Source organism: Acyrthosiphon pisum, chromosome A1 (genome assembly GCF_005508785.2).
Source record: "Acyrthosiphon pisum isolate AL4f chromosome A1, pea_aphid_22Mar2018_4r6ur, whole genome shotgun sequence".
Taxonomy (NCBI): Eukaryota; Metazoa; Arthropoda; class Insecta; order Hemiptera; family Aphididae; genus Acyrthosiphon; species Acyrthosiphon pisum.
The window spans coordinates 167,439,923-167,458,381 of NC_042494.1; the positions used below are offsets into that span (position 1 = coordinate 167,439,923).

The 18,459-nt window shown below is 26.6% G+C and overlaps 1 protein-coding gene across 2 annotated transcripts in view; it reads left to right on the forward strand.

The window, feature by feature from the left end:
- LOC100158931 (MAGUK p55 subfamily member 5) overlaps positions 1-18,459 on the forward strand; it is a 65,994-nt gene that overhangs the window by 4,694 nt on the left and 42,841 nt on the right. Inside the window, exons 2-4 of one of the 2 annotated variants that reach the window (XM_008183780.3) lie at positions 2,244-2,492; positions 3,084-3,193; positions 3,293-3,344. In XM_008183780.3, coding sequence (XP_008182002.1) covers positions 2,429-2,492; positions 3,084-3,193; positions 3,293-3,344 — 226 coding nt within the window. In that variant the 5' untranslated portion in view covers positions 2,244-2,428. Of the gene's footprint in view, positions 1-2,243; positions 2,493-3,083; positions 3,194-3,292; positions 3,345-4,180; positions 4,429-18,459 lie in introns of those variants that run through there. The other variant, XM_008183786.3, reaches the window with a different exon arrangement.

Below are 18,459 nucleotides of genomic sequence, written 5' to 3' on the forward strand. Positions count from 1 at the left end.
TTTATTCAATTTTCAAGTATTTTTACTCAAAAATAAAGTTTTATTGACATTCATAGAAAAAAAAAAACTAATTAAATTGGAAACTGAATTTGTCCGTAAACAGCTCAAAACAAATCAAAATATTTTGAAAATTTTATCATGTATAGAAAATGGAAATATAACTAACCAATGAAAAATTCATGTATCTACAGTCATTCGTTTTAACGTTACACCAAAAACCAAAATCGATTTTCTTGAAAACAGCTTTTGGTTAAAAATTCCCGTTTTTCCTTAATTTTTCTTTTGTTTTTCAAGGCGCTTTTGAAAACTATTGGAAAAATTTTACATTTGACCCCCCAAAGTACCAACTAGATTCACTTTCCTATCAGAATAGGTACTGTTGAAGAAAATCCAAGCACTTTTACTGTCCTAAAAGGTGATGACAGACACAAAAAAAAAATAAAAAAATAAAAAAAAACACACATCATTGTAAAATCAATACATTCATCGTTCCACTCAGAATCTAAAATTAAAAACTATAAAAGTTTCAAATGAGATATATTTTAAAGTGGTTTAAGAGTCTCTTGAAATTTGAATAAATCGCATAAAATGCTGATGATTCAACAGTTTTCAGAAATACTGTAAATTGTAATTAAAATTTAATTTATATTAATAATTTCAAGTGTATGATAGACCAAAACTGATTAAAAATATATACCTATAATAAGTAATAATTTATTAGATTTTACTATTAATAACTAATCAATTGATAAAAAAATATAAATTTTTTAGATGTTCAGCTTAATAATTACAAATACCTACTTTTAAGTTTAAACTATCAATATAATATATGCTATTCATTTATTATAAGTACGTTTATAATTTATTATTATCGTACATGAAAAAATAAAAATATTAACTATTAAATTACCAAATTATTTTAAATGTAAATCATTTTAATGAATTATTCAATAATACTGTCTATGTGGATGAAAATAATTTCCCAATAATTAATACATAGTAGGTATTTAAATTACGAATTTGTGTATCGGAAAATATAACTTCTTTATAATATTTTCAAAAGATATTATCGTACCATATCGTACTATATACAGGGTGATTCACCGCAATCAATCCTATTTTTCATTTAATTATTAACTTTTTCAGATTTTTGGAATTTTTAAATATACTTACTCAACGATCATATTTTCTAATTCTTGAGATATTTTTTACAAGGAGTATCCTGTTTGCGAGACAAACTTTTTTTAATATTGGACCCTTACCACCATCTTACTTTAAATTATTCAGTGTATAATTATTTTGAAAATGTTGATGAACTTAATTCAAAATTCAAACGAGTATTCAGTTATGAAAATGTTTATAGGTACTGAAGGTTATGTCATTAATTCGGTTTTACAAAAATATAAAGTACATAGATATATGATTGGAACTATTGTTTATTATACTTGGAACATTTTTACAAATTATAAAAGTCGATAGATTAATATCAATTTCTAACAATTTCAACTTTCCATATCCCTCATATCCCATATCCATATCTATATCATATATGTTTAAAATCCATTATCACGAACCTTACTCCTTAGTACACAAATATATATAACACAGAAATTCGTTTAAATTTTGATTTTGATACGTCAAAATGTTCAGAAAAATTATCCTCTTGATAATTTACAGTAGAAAAGGGAGGTTCTCATTTTAAAAATAGAAGTTTGTATCTCCATTCTCCACAGGATACAAAAATCTCAACGATTTGAAAATATGGTATTTGTGTATCTATACTTATATTTAAAAATACCAAAAATCAGTATTTTAACAAATTCATTATTAAATTAAAAATGGGGGTGAGTATACTTGGTAATTACAATGTATATAGTTGCACATCAACTATTAGTAATTTTTGTCTGGTACATTCTTAAAGATTTTAATGCATAAGTAATGAATTAAATTCATATTTATAACAATACAGAAAGTGCAATAGTCTTGGGGACAGGATGCATTAAATATTTAAATTGCATTTGTATCAACGTATGAGAGAGTAGTTGTCAAATTAGAGAATCGATTGTAAACTTACATAATTTAAGCATTTAGTATTTATGGCAATAAAACAACAATGCGGGAGCTTAAGACTTTGAGTAATACTATAAATTATTTGTTTAAAGATTTGTTTTTGACCTGTGTACTTGAATTAATTAAATAATTATACCTTAAATGGAAATGAAGAATTAATATTTTTGTTTCAGAAATAATTTAGTAGGCTATGCCCCAAATAGCTTCAAGCTACGACCAATATGGCTGAGAATTCTGATTCGGATTGTGATAGCGACAGCGACAACGAAGAGGAGGAAGAACTTCAATTTATTATAACTTTTTTATTATCAGGGTTGTGTTTGACACATATTGACCTGATATTATTATAATTCACACCATGGATCTCAGTGGATACGTACTAATACTCAAAGAAACTGAAGATAATAAAGCCAAGCTTTTAGGTAAGTACGTCTTTTTAATTTTTCAAACATTTTATTTCACGTTAAAAGAAATTGTGTGGACAATTTTTCAGTGATTCAATAATTAATAATAAAAAAAAAGAAATCTTATGCGATGCACTTATGTTTATTTTAACCTTTTAGACAACTTTTGTTCACTTTGCAACCTCAGAATGGCAACGTAGAATTATCGTTGTAACATAATTTACTGTTTTAAAGTACCTATTGATAATATTCCTTATTTATCACATTCAAAAAACAATTTTGAGTGCTAGGTCCTATGTGCTAGCTATGTCAGAGTGGATTGTCTTTTTTCTAATTGGGATTGCTCATATTTTGTTTTGCATATCAAATTATAAGTTAGAATAATCCATAATAACTATAATATTATAATGTTAATAAATCCTACTATTCTATATAGATTTTAAAATAAAAATAATATAGGTACATAATATTATATGGTACTTATTGCTCAGCTTAGAAACTAAAATACAAGTAGGTAAAAATTAAAATGAAGTTTTTTTTATTAATCAATATTATATAATAGCTAGGTAATATTTATTTATATTAATTATAAATAATTCGTTGATTAAGGCTCAAAAGTCGACCGCGCGGATTTCGAAACAGGTGATGAAATATTCGCAATTAATGGACAGCAAATTGCAGAAATGACTCGCGACGATTTATTATCTTATCTCTACCAGGTGAGTTATTAAACAAATTAAAAAAATCATAGGTACTACACAACATAAAAAATTAAATAAATATTATAATTGTACTGAAATATAAAAACGTTGTTACAGTGTATTGTTACAAGAACCATATGCATGAATTTAAAACCTCGAGTAAAAAAAGGTATGTACATTAATTTAATATATATTCATCCAACTATATAGTATATAATATATTGTACTTACTGAATTATATTTATATCCTAAGTATTTGGACACTTTTGTTTGTTTGCTGAAGTATTTAATTGCCCGTACGCATTTTACAGAATGGGTAACAGTTAGACTGACAGACAGGCAGACAGCATAATATATTATGTTTTACCGCTTCCTTGTGAAGGTTACGCTAGTCTTTATAAAAAAATTGAAAACGCGATGCCCATCCTGTATAAACTTATATATTTTGTTTATGACGTATACTCAGTATCTTCATTATTTTTGTTGGGATGTGCACTGCACTACTACGGTTTACCTATATGGTGTATTATTATTTATTTATCAAAACGTTTGTATAATTTTCCGAGCAATGGGAAATGTAATAATTTAAAAGTGTGGAGTAGGCATGTTATAGTTTATTCCACTGTCGGCTATTTTAAAATAGAGAATTCTCGTAAGACACCCGTTTTATTATATAAATTCTAGGCTTTATCAAAGAATTATTTAGACACCTACCGACTTTTCCAATAAACGACTATCATGAGATATCGTCATGAACTCTTTTACATTTTCCCCCCTCATGACTGTACCAAAAAAATATTAATACTCATTGAAGATATATTGACATTCTAAAATGTCCAGTTCTTCTTCAATACAATGTACTTTCACTCTTGTATTGTAAATTCTCTAATTTCCGTAAAAGTCTCTAAGAGTAAGTGTAAAAATGAAATAACTCTCTCGCTTCTATACTCATCATCATGATGGTGTTTTTATGGGAATTCTACATCGTCTGTGGTCGACGACTGTCGTTTCTAGTCGGTTAGCGACCTCGAGTGATCACAACAGGTACGTCAGGTAACACCAATAACAGGTCTGTGTTGTTAGTCTACCTAGTTACACCCAGTGTTTTTTACTCGTGCCGCTAACGTTTCGGAGTGCGCGTTTTTTTGTCGGAGTTTCGTATTATTCAGTGACTGTGTACAATTTTTATAAAAAATTTTTTGGCTATGTGGATGGGATTTTATACTTTATCTTTTCTAATATAAATTTATAAAGTAAGTACTACAAATACATTGATTCATAATTTATATTATTTCGAGTGTAATGTTAAACGTAAGAGGACTTCACTTAGGTGACCCATAGTAATTAAAAAACTTCCAAGTTTCGTTATCACAAGTATTAATTAAATATGTATGCATAAATAAAAGGACTGCACTTGAGAACCAATTTGGCTTTTAGGGATAACATAAAAAGGTTTAACCTGCTTTAATAAAACGACACTAGATTTTTTTTATTGTAAAAGGCTAATCATGAAAACATATTTTTTTATAAAAAGTATAGGCAAACATATTTTAAATTATTCTATTCACACCAATGAATAATAAAAACATAACTTTATAAAGTTAATATTATAACTTATAAGTTGAATAATTTCGTAATCGTAGAGATTTTCTTAACCTTTATTAAAATATAGACAAATAGGCAATTTTCTTATAAATATATTGTTTGATAAATTATAATTTTTTTTTCATAGAAGGTTTGTGTATCAAATATTGAAGTAATACTTAAAAAATTATAAAAATTTAAATTATTATAAATTATTGAAATTAATAAAAAAAAATTATGATTGAAAAAAATTTAAGTGGATAATTTTTATACTTAAAAAATACTGTTTTTGGTATAATTTTCATACTTTAATCATATAAATTGAGTTTTTTAAACAATAAATTAGATTTACATACCAAATAATAATATAAGTCCTTCACCTATTCACAGTTATTCATACTGTTTCATAGATTCCAATTACAATCAAACTATTTACTTAAATTGTATTTTATAGATAAAATTATTACTTGTATAGAAAGTTTTATTATAATATATTGAAGCAGTATTACATTTATTTCTTAAGAGTAATAATTATTTTCTCCGTTTATTTTCCACACGTAATAATATTGTTATAATCTCTCTCCGTGTTTCCTTAATTGTGATTACATTGTTGAAATTAAGGTATCATAACAATTATAAAAATTAACATTCTAATATGTGTTTTTTTGGAAGATTTTTTTTATAATTTTATTTTTTAGAAAGTTATTATAAATAACTAAAAATAAAAATGAATAAATAGATACTAATATTATTTTGGAAATCAAAACATTTAAACAAGCTTCTAACAAAACACAGATAATATTATTTTTCATAATTACTTAGAACAGGTAATGATACTTTAATACAATTTAAATAATTTAATCACAAGAAACAATTAGTGAAATATGAACAGAGAGAGAGAGAGAGAGAGAGAGAGAGAGAGAGAGGTGTCTACTATAATTCGTGTGTGGACAGAGTTCACATTTTTACTGATGCGCCCTCTTAATTAGTAAAGTGGAGCCTTGAAATATATAATATTATCTACAGAACATTAATTATTATCAAGTCTTAAAAATGTTGTTAAGATAATTCAAATTTGACTTGTCTGTTGGTTTAAATTAAAGATGTACAAAGAGTACAATGGTACCTACCAAACTTGTACTTCTATTGATATGGACATTGTGTAAAACCTTGGGTTCCATTATGTTACTATCGGGTTTTATATTCTATCTAAGTTTAGTGCTCAAAAAATCTACTTATATACACCGGGTTAATTTATTTAGATTTACATTGGTAAGGTAGTAGGTACCTATATAGTACCTATACTAAGGTGAAATAATGTTGCCTTGGCCTCGATGACGTCAATACTTTGAAAAGATTCATATGATAGTTATATATTGTACCAAAACTAAAGTTTGATTAAACTCAAAATTAAATTGTTCTATACATAAAAACATCGATTTATAAAAACTAATTATAAATCTAAAGTGAGACTTAAATATTATTTAAAACAAAAAATTCTTAATGTCGTTGTAAGAAATACGAATAATGCAGCATAACTTAATAATAATTTGGATAATATATTTTCTGATTCAGAACAGGGATTTTGTGGCAATTAATCAATAATTATTATGACGTATGTTAGAAATAAAGTTCATTTAAATTGGTATGTAGTTTTGATGGCAAAATATAAAATATAGTTGAGAGACAAATGATTTATTTCCAAATATCATATTATGTTTTTACATGTGATAATTAACTATATTATACAGTTCGTTATTTAAGTTCAATAATCTTCGACATACATATACAACATTCAATGGTCAGTAAACCACTGACCGCAATAATAGGATAGGAAATTCACTGACACGTGACTGAGAATCTTATATGTATTTAGACGTCGTCCATATCCAGTTTTTAATAATGCTATTTGGAGGGAGTGGATTTCGGATGTTTTGATTATACCTGGTTGCCAAGGAAATACCATCGATTCTCCCCACACTTATATGTTATGAGTGTTCATACGGATATCCGGCTTCCGGCCAATGTACAACCATATACTGTACGGTGTATACAATATTTTATTAATATTGTCAAACAGATGATATTTTGCAGAAGTAGGACGCTTAAATTGACGTACATATTAGCTTTTCTATGTTATTTCAAGTTGAAATATTAGAAACATTTTTTACCTACACTATTATATACATTTTCAGATTTTAATTGTTCATAAAAAATATTAGATTTAATGACGTGCTTCCTATAGTAAAAAAATATTAACTATAAAACCATGTTTAATATTATGCTTTTTTCACATGTCATTTTTAGAATTGACTATTAGTAATTGCTAAAATAAAACTAGAATAAAGTTTAAAATAAAATCAGACTAAAATCAAAATTATAAGAAGGTAGGTAGGTAATTTAATATCAATATATATATTTTTATCATTATTATGAATCTAAATATTTTATTATCATCGCCATATTATAATGTTTACTATTCATACAATTGCTGTATATTTTTATTTCTAAAACAATAACTAATTCACCCTCTTTTGGTTTTAAAATGTAATATTATTTTACACATATGAAGGTTTATACTTTATAGCTCGGATAAAGTGATAGGTATAAACCATGAATGCCGTTTTAACAAACCATACTAATCGCTTTGTATACATTGTACATTGTACATAGTTATTTTATGATACAATAAACGTATATAGTACAACACATTCGACGGTCGAAACGTTAAAGTTGTTCCGGTCTCAGAGCAATCGTTGGTGTTAAAGCGTTCTACAGTAGTTTAGTAGTAGTTTTTTCATATTTTAAAATGGTATATAAAGTATATATGTAATATGTACTTATATATATGTAATATGTATGGTACGTACTGGCAGATAAATGTATAAAATGAGATAGAATGAGAAAGAGAGAGAGATGAAAAGAGAAATGAATACGTGAAACCGGTCATTCGAGTTTGCCTTTGGTGCTGTTGTTAACCTCGAATCTCAAACGAACAGTCAACAGTGGTGAATAAAACGAGTTTGCCCCGGGAAAAATTACTAGATGGATGTCCGTACATAAGATTATTTGTATACATATAATACATATAAATATACTATAATAACTATATAAATATAGTTTCACTTGCTACTTAATAGATTTGGGAGTCCTGATATTATGGAAATAACAATTAAAAACATATAGGTGTATATAAAAAAAGCCAATGTAAACAGATTGACAATGAGTAAATATAAAATAGTAAATATAAATACTAAAGACATCAAATCCTAAAGGCTAAAGCTCTGACTAACTTCCGGGTTACATATTATTAAATAATTGTTTATTGAGAAAGAATTCCCATGAATAGTATTATTATCGTTTATTTTATAATTTAAATTACAGTAATCTAATGAATTTTAGTTTACATCAAAATAATTTGATAACTCAAAAGTCTATATTCTGTTCTCTGTATCATTCGTTGGATACACTAGCTATTTAAGGGGTTCAAAATAGGCAATTTAATACGAATAAAATAAATAAATAAAATATGAAATTTTGAGTGAAATTAGAACTTTTAATCTTAAGTTTATTTATATTTTAAATACTAATTATTCAAAGTATCTTATAAGTACCTCTTATAAGTACCGAGTAGGCAGGTAGGTTATTATAAAGCTAAAGTTAAGAAACCAAATTTTCACCATTACAATATAAGAATTTTGTCTGTACAAAAACGGATTTATTTTTCGATATTGCACATAGTAAGCCCTCTTATTTAAGTTGCGAAAAAATGGTTTCTTATCTATGGGACAATAGCCCAAGTGGATCTTTCCCGCGTGAAACCGTTTTTAAAAATTAAATTATGTAGATACAAAAGAATGATTTAATTATATATTTGAATTTATAATATTTATTCTATGATACAATCTATTAACTAATTTAAAATTACATAAATAACATAATAATGTTCCTTCAGATAACCTTACCTAACCTAACCTGCAGGTAACTTTTTACTTTCTGGAATACCATTAAATTAAAATATTTATTTTAAAATTTAATTAATGTCATCTATAAGTGATTAAATTAACAAATTCTTATTTTATTTTTGAAAACATAATGTATAATAATTTTAAATATTATATTTGTACACATTTATATTTCGTGAAAATAAATAAGCTATAGGTATATTATTTTGTTTTATGGTTATCTTAAGTATACAATTATTATTATAGTTCTTAAGCTTATATAAACAAAATTAACTTTTAATATTTTTAGAAAAATAAAATATTGTTATTATTTTAAAAGTTTAAACAACTAATCATATAAACTTCAAACTTTTAAGTTATGGTCGGAATTTGAATTAGGTAAAAAAATATTTGTTTTGTTTAGCACTCAAGTACCAAAGACTCAAGTATGTTGTTAACTACGTATGTAGTATGTACTATCTTGGATAATTCTTCCCATAGTAATAATAAGTAAAAATTTTATGAATTTTAATTTACAAATTACAAGTGTATTATCATCATGAATTGTCAAATAATATTAAAATGTTGAATGCAATATAATATTGTTATAGTTTTGTATGCTTCAATTGTATAAAAGCTAAACTACTTCCACCAGACTCAAAACGCGTGTAAGATATTTGAACAATGTACTAATATTTTTAAATTTCTGTTATTAATGATTACAAAAAATGAGTAGTACCATTTTTTTGCACACATTTTTTGTATATTTTATAGTGTGAATATATTCTCGAAAGAGATTGAAACAAACATTTCCATATTTTATCGATTTGTTTCTAGTTTTCATGTATATTTGCAATCTACATGTTTTGATCTAATTAAGCTTCTAAACTTGGCGTGCTCAAGAATATTTTTGAAGGATGGAAAAAAACATTATTTTTCATGTTTAACTTGCACGCGAATTTTTTTTGTAAGTAGGTAGGACCTAGTTAGGTTATGTCAAATTTGTTTATTTTTTATCAATATTATTACCTAGGTAAGTACCTAATGTAAAATGTATTTATTTTTTATCAATATTATTCATTTTAATGGCTAAACATTATTGAACATTCAAGTAAAAACTGTAAAGATTGGTAATTCGCTTGGCGTCTTATGACCTTTCAATACGATTTATAGTTTTCGAATACATTTATAGGGGGTGCCATTATCCATTGCACTGTCATCAATTCATATTCATGATACATTGATACAATGTCAGCAATAATAGTAATAACTATATAGATATGTATTGATTAATGATCGATATCGCTTTCTTAGTAAATGTGAAACGCGTTTAGTTTGTTCGTTGGTGAATAGTTGAATATAATAATTGTATGGTACACATTGAATTATAGCAGTCTGTTAGGTATACACGTTATTAGAAAATTAAATTATCTTCATGTGAAAATATTCAGAAAACGAATGATGAAAAATTAAATATTATTGTGTATAAAAACACGTGTTGTAAAAATAATTCGAAGGTGAGTAATCAGACACCCGCAGTGGCACAGAGGTACCTAATGTAGTCTTAATCACATCATGAGAGAGATAAATTTATTTAAAAATTGTGTGAGTTCACATGTTGTCAACCGATTTTATTCATCTCAAAAAAAACGCTAGACTGCCGAAAAACCTCCACAGTAACTACACATAGACATAGGACAAAATTCGATGGCCTCCACCGAAGCCAATCGTTCGGCTCAATTATCCGTTACAGTATTATTTTTTCTTGTACTTTTATCCTTTGGGAAAGAATTCGATTATTTTATTGTTATTATTGCAGATAGGTATTTAAATTGAAAACAGTTGGTCCAGAACTAAAAGTGATTTTATTGTACAAATTAGTTCTTAATATTATAATATTAATTTAAATATAATAAATATTAATTATATCGTCATTTTTTTATTTATATATTTTTAAATAAAAATTATTATTCAAATATTCACTCGAGTATTCTGGTCCTAAAATCAAGTCATGCTCCATTAATTATTATTTACTAAGGGCAATTTTTATAGGAGATCAACCATAGCACTTACATAATAATATGTATATTAGGTATATAATATATATTATAAATACCTACTTATTAGTTTTTACTTTATATATTATACGTATTGCAGTCTCAAAGTTTAAAAACAAGAATATTTCAAATGATTATTTTATGTAAACTCAAAAAATATAGATTTATAAAATAGCAGTTAACAGTTTATATATTCAAACCATAAACGATCTGATAACTTATTTATATTCAAATATTGTATACATTACATAATATGTAAAATGCTATATTTTGTGATTATATGTCTAATGTAGGTATATAGTATATATTATTATATATAACAAATAAGTATACTATAAGGAATTCGATAGTCGATAGACTTTGATGTAAGCAAAACTTAATATTTCTTATTAGTTGGATTCGTCGTTACTTAAATTAGGTTTCCGGATACCGGTGATTTAATTTTCTACTGTAAAAATCAAATTAAAAACGTTTAATATAATTTTTTTTCAATAAGTTTAGTTTTAATAAATACCCATCTATTTTAAGATATTCTTTATACAAATAATTTAGCAATATTTTCTATTTATTTATACAGCTAAAGGGTTAATTTTATTGTATTGCTTAAATTGTTCTTTTCGTAAACAACTATTGATCTGATATTGAGTATGATATACTATATATTCAGCTCTCCTCGGAATCACGTTTTTAATTTTAATTTTTAAATTATTGCGAATTGTATCGTTAAGTAACACGCAGTTACCAATGTATTACGCAGTTTTCCGAATTGTCATTATTACTTTAAGTTTTTTTTTTTTAGAAGCACGGGCAGTGTAAACTGTAAACCAATCAAATAGTTATTACGCAAACGTTATTATAATATTTGTTGTATAAAAAATTGTAATACATATGACAAAAGTAATATTCTTTAAAATGAATTTTTTTATGAAATATTGCGTATAAGGGATACCTATAGATATTATATTGTATTGCAGAAATTATTGTTATGGTTGGACCTAATATTATAAAGTCATAATATATTATATTATACGTGTAACGATGTATAGGTATTTTTACGATTAGGCATACCCTGCTGTGACTTAATATTTCCGGCTTTTCTATATATAGGTGTATAACATAGATATACCTATGTACATAATATATTATGTGAAATATTATATACATATTATACTCGTGTCTCGTACACGTCTTTACATCGTTTTGGCACAGTTTAATGTATTTTTAACACCATACTGCCAGTCGTATCTTTATAGGATTTTTAAAAACATAATGTATTATTATATCATCAAGCAGATCTGTGTATACGAGAAAATTAAAAAAAAAATAACGAACGGCGCGGCGATGATGTCGAATTATAAAGCTTTACTGGGCACATTGGCATCGGTGCTTTATATAGGAGAACCGTCGTTTTGCAGAGTAAACCCTCGACGTATACACTATAAGACGGCCATTATTTTGGACGTTGGCCAGCAGCGGTTCGCCTCCCTCCAACCCCCTCATCACCGCAAAATCACATTTTCTTCGGATAAACTTCCCTTTGAGACCTTGAAAATTCACGTGTCCTCTGTAGTAGGTACCTAGTCGTTATATAGCTATGTAGCTGATGATGCTGCGCGAAGGAAATCCAAATCACGAAGGAACAATATACACGATCGTGTGTGTCGTGTGTGTGTGTATTATGAGTCAAGGAACAATATAATATATTATTATTATTATTATTATTATTATTATTGTCAGAGTCCTGCGCGGCGGCAGAGCTCACGTAATGCGATGTTGCCATATTATATTATTATGTATGCGCGCGACCGGTTGCCCTTGACATCGAGCAAAGCGCGTTTTTTCGGTCCATCGTGCCGCGTCTTCCTCCTCCGATCGAGCCGCGTCTACGATACGCAGCCCGTGCTATCCGTCTAAGACTATACTCGTACGAGCTGTATATTACAAAACTATATAGGTACGGTTGTCACGTATAGCTGTGTTATTATATTTCCTCATTGTATGCGTAGCCTGTACCAGCAGGTTATACTGCAGGCAGGTATCAGCTGGGTTAGACAAGATATACCGCGGACTACAACGAGTATCTTGGTATGTACAATACGATACGAGATAAGTACCTACCTACCTAAAATTGTTTTAGTAAGCATAAAGATGTACGAGACACTTGATACTTTGAGAATCCATAAGAGATATAAGTTACTAGATCAAGATACTCTAAAAAAGTTGTTCAATATTTTTTTATACGCACATATTGTATTGGTACCTACAAAAAAGCGAAATCAAACGTTTTAGTAAATGTTTTCAAACAATAATTTATTCTGATTTAAGATAATAATATAAGTACATATATACAATTATAAATAACACATATAGGTACCTATATATATTTGTTCAAATTCACTTTGTAACATATTACAGTCAACTCGCGATATAACGAATTTCAAGGGACCGAGAAAAAAATTCGTTAAATCGAAAGTTCGTTACATCGAAATTATATTATACCGCGATATTTTCAAGGGACCGGTAGTTTTATTCGTTATATCAAGATTTTCGTTATATCGATATTCGTTATATCGCGAGTTGACTGTATTATACAATTGAAAATCATGCTAAGTTAAGTAAAGTTAAGTTAATATATATGGCTTACAATTATGTATATGTATATTGTATATAATATATATTTTTATGGATTAGTGAATTACCAAATTGTATTTTATTGTCGAAATTATTTATATTTTGGGACTGGATACACGTTTTTTGATTCCTGGCTGATTTTTCGTAGGGCTTTTGTTGTCATAATGGTTACTTATAAACAAAAACATAATATTTATGATTCAAAGATTTTCATTATAGAAGAGAAACATTGAGTTGCGTGCTATGTTTTATTAAATAGTCAGCCCGGGCAAAGCACTCGAATATTTATTATTTATGAAAAGTATCTTGATATAATATATTATGTACTATGTAGGTATCTGATTCTGATATACTGCTCAACCCCCAGGTATCTGTTGGTCGCTCAAGAATTATACACAGTGGTAATGCGAACTTTTTTAGTCTCTGAAGCAATTTCTATATTTGAAATATTTTTGATTCCCTTTTATTACAACAAAGTGAGTCACAAGGGGCTAACCCTAAAGTCTAACATATTATATTAACTATAATATTTGTGTTGAGACTTGAAATCTTACAATAGTACACCTACCCGGACTTGCGGCCACCCATCCACACACTTGTTACAGACATGAAGGAATCGCTTAATGAATACTACATGGGTACATGACTATAAATCTTGCAACCATTGATTGTACATATAGATTCGCTGTCTTAGATAATTCATAATATAATTTTTTATAAGTATACATTTCAGTATACTTATACCTATATTTACTAAACGTATAATAGTGAATCTAATCTGATTATTTTTTTGTTGATATAGTTAAGTTAATTACCTAACCACTAATAGTTGTTTTGACGTTCGATTTTTCCGAATAAAATCGATTTACTTCACAAAAAATAAATTTTATATAGTAAATATATTGTTTTGAATAAATTTATATTATTTCTTGGGTTAAGCTCTTTTCAATTTTACAGGGCAATCATCCCATTCCAACCTATATATGTACCTATATAATATACAGAAAAAGGCGTGTATTATTATTATATACACATAACGTGGGTGTAACGAACTCTCTCATAATGTTACGTATGCCATGTTTATGAAATATGATTGCTATAGGTGTGGATTATATTTTTTCTTAACACACCACAATTGACAGAAACATTGTTTATGAATCAGTTTTGGCTCGGCGTGTAGTTTCACGTATACAATAATTTTTGCGTTTTTGTATAATATTATAATAATATGTATGTATAATTATTAAATTATAAATCGAAAACCTTGATGAAAACGTTTTTTATTGTACCAATGTTAAAAAAACCACTATAAGTATCTACACACATACACTGCAGGCGTCGTTTAAAAATGTTGAATATGCGTGTTCCGGTCGTCGAAAACAATAATATCTCGTGGTCGATGTGAGAGATGAGTGTGAATGTGTAACATCACGAGTGAAATATTTTGTGAAACTGCAATTTGCAGTATTAATGCTTAGACGAGTGTAAATTCATACCTGTTCGACGTACACGTTTTGAAATGTAGGTAGGTACCTATGAAGAACTTTAACGACCCTACACGTCGTATAAAATAGATTAGTGTATTCATTTTTTTTTTTAAATCATATTATATATCTGGTTTTAAAGTCACACACGTATCACATTTATATTATAGGTAAAAAACCTATATCTATAATGTCAAACTTTGAAATTTTTTTGAAATTTTTTTTGAAATTTAATAATTGCTAGTTTTTTTTTAAAAGCGATGTAAGAATAATAAAGTATACCTACCTGAATTATAGATTTATCATCAATATCGCAGTTGTTTTTAAATCTAATTTCCAGCTGTGTATTGATGATATTTGGTGTGGTGCTATTATTGATTGCCAAGTATGGCTAAGTTGTTTTATTTTAATAAAGATACTTATAGAAATAACAATTATTTATATTCTTAATTGTTGAATTAGTTAGGGTTATTTTGTCAGTAAAAATATTGAGTTTATTTTATGAATTCCACTTTACAGCGTACCTATATATATTTTAACCGATTACAAATTTATTCAATTAATTATGTTAGTACTTATGTACAAACAATTTTTTTTATACGCAATATATTATTATTATAGTGATGATCACTAGGAGCCATTTTATGTTAGTAATGATGTTAATATTATTCATATTATTTATTTAACATATTCAAAAAATTATTATAACTCATTTTTATGGAATGATATCGTTTTCTACTATATAATATGAACAAATGAACATATTTTAGTTAGAATTTGAATTAATAAACACGTGCAAATATTCAAAACACTTTTTATAATATTTGTGTATTGATTCGCCGAAAATGTTCAATCATTTTACTACGAAGTACTGATATAATAATAATAGCTTATTGGAACAACAAGATGTATACGTGTATATAGGTACATGTTAGGGGAAAAAATTAAGTTTACAAAAGTTGCAATTTCGTCCTATAAGTGTGAATGCGGATTAGTTGAGTCAATAAAAATGTAATAAATTTTGATCTATTCATTAAACAAAATATGTAAAGAATTAAATTAATTAGAATTACAATACAAAATAAACATTAAATATAAATAAGGCAATTCCTAAACAAGAAAAATTTAAATTGTAAGCGAGAAATACTGTACTTATGAAGACACTAAGATGTATTAATACTGCGATTCGAGAAAAATGGTCACTCAAATGGAGAATAAAAGAAACAAAACTATCAAGCATATACTCATCGAATGCAAACAAACAGAAGCTGCCAGAACCAAACACAACATATCAGAATTCCTATATCAATCACTAGGCCCAAAAATATCAGCCATCAAACGTACACTAAACTTCATAAAAGAAAATACAATTGAAAATTTATTTTAAAAATAACATATATTATGTAAGGATAAGATTATGAAAATATAATGTATAAACTAATACCATATGTCCATATAAAAAAAATGTAAACAATTTCAGCAAATGGCCACCGCTGCCGAGGCTTATTTTCTGATAAAAAAAAGAAAACAAAAATTTAACTTAGAAAGTACACTTTACAACATTTTTATACTGAAAAAAATTAACAAAGAAAAAATATTTGATGTATTTGCATAATAATAATACATACTTTTACTAATAGATATTATTACTAGCTAGTTGTTATTATTTTAATAATTACATTTTATTTCATATTGTAAATGTGCGATATTTTGATGATCCTGAATATTAATTTTAATTTTACACAATTTTAATATAAATGTATAACTGATTTTTCTTCAATTTCAAATGTCCATTGTCATTTGCTGCTGTATAAATATCATCCCTACCTAACGCAAATAAATACTATATACCTATATTTTATACGTTTAGTAGTATACTTTTAAGTTATTTAATATACTTTTTTTGAAATTTAATTTTAGTAAAAAAAATTGTTTCGATTGAATTTCATTGTTCTCGGGCTAGATCAATAAATATTATGACAATACACCTACTGCGCGTTGAAAAATTACTATTGACCTATAATAAGCTGCAAAAATTACACCTACATGGCTTTCAATAGGTTTATTTTTCCGTCTCAAGGCTATTTTAAGTAACTTATTTAGCTATATAACAACGAATAATGATAATAATAACAATATTATACACAATATACAAGTAAACTATATTGTATGCATATAATTTATTGATTTGATTTATCGTAATAATTACGCTTGAATTGTCTTTTCTGTCTGATGATTTTTTTATCTGCTTGTACAGTTCACACTTTTTGGTGCTTGTATTACATATTAATATATTATAGTATATCGCAATAAAAATGGGATATCAATTTTATTAGATCCTTTGGAAGATAAACTTATTATCTATCATAATTAAACATAATAATAAGATTTAGGACCAATGCAATAACGCATATCATGTAGGTAATATATAAAATCCATTATTTCATGCGCGGTTATAAACCAATGTGAGCATGTTATAATAATATAAAGTATTTTTTATTTAATACGTTAAAGTCAAACAGTGCCTTTCATATATATAATATTTTATAAAAAAAAATGATTAATCTAATGATTCAATAAAATTTAATGAACAAATCATGGGCCACTAAATCATGTTTAAGGGACCATTACCTCGCTATTTATTCATTAAAGTATTAAATGTTAAATTATTTTTATGAAACTAGGTATTAGTATTTGAAGAACAAAGCACAATATATAGGTACATTCCTAAGCCGCGTAGGCGGGTTGTAGGTACCTACCATAATTTACTATTATTATTATTATCCTAATGGTCTTTTACTCTTTTTTATGTTTTTATTTGCAATTATAATATTATAATCTGTACAAGGTGCCATATTTTATTTTTTATGTGAACGCATTTTATTATGCATGTCAGTATAACTATGTGATATTACGTATAATATAAAAATGTTTTATCCTTACTTATTTCTATACCGTTTAAAATTAATCACTTCCTAAAATAATACACTATGTACCTACATAATTGCAATTAAAAATCAAAAGTTGCATCATTAAATCGTTTAACCTTAATTTTTACTCCATTAACGTTTTTTAGATTCTGAACGAAGTGATGAATGTATTGATTTTACAATGATGTGTGTTTTTTTTTTTTTTTTTTTTTTTTTTGTGTCTGACGACAACTTTTGGAGCAGTAAAAATGCTTCGATTTTCAAAAGTTGTACCTTTTCTGAAAGGAAAGTGAATCTAGTTGGTACTTTGGGGGGTCAAAAGTGAAAATTTCCCAATACTTTTCAAAAGCGGCAGGAAAAACCTTAAAAAAATAACGGAAAAACGCGAATTTTTACGCAAAACCAATTTTTGACAAAAATGAAAACTTAATTTTACTGTAACTCAAAAAATAATTATTGTAAGCACTTGAAATTTTCAACAGATGTTTATATTAGCGTTGTCTATACAGGGTTAAATTTTCAAAGTGTTTCGACTTTTTTTGAGCTATTTATAGACAAATGAAATTTTCAATTTTTCTAAGTATTTTTTTTTAAAATAACGATAAAAAATTTTTGGGTTGGATAGAAAACTTTGAAAATTTAATACAAGGTTTC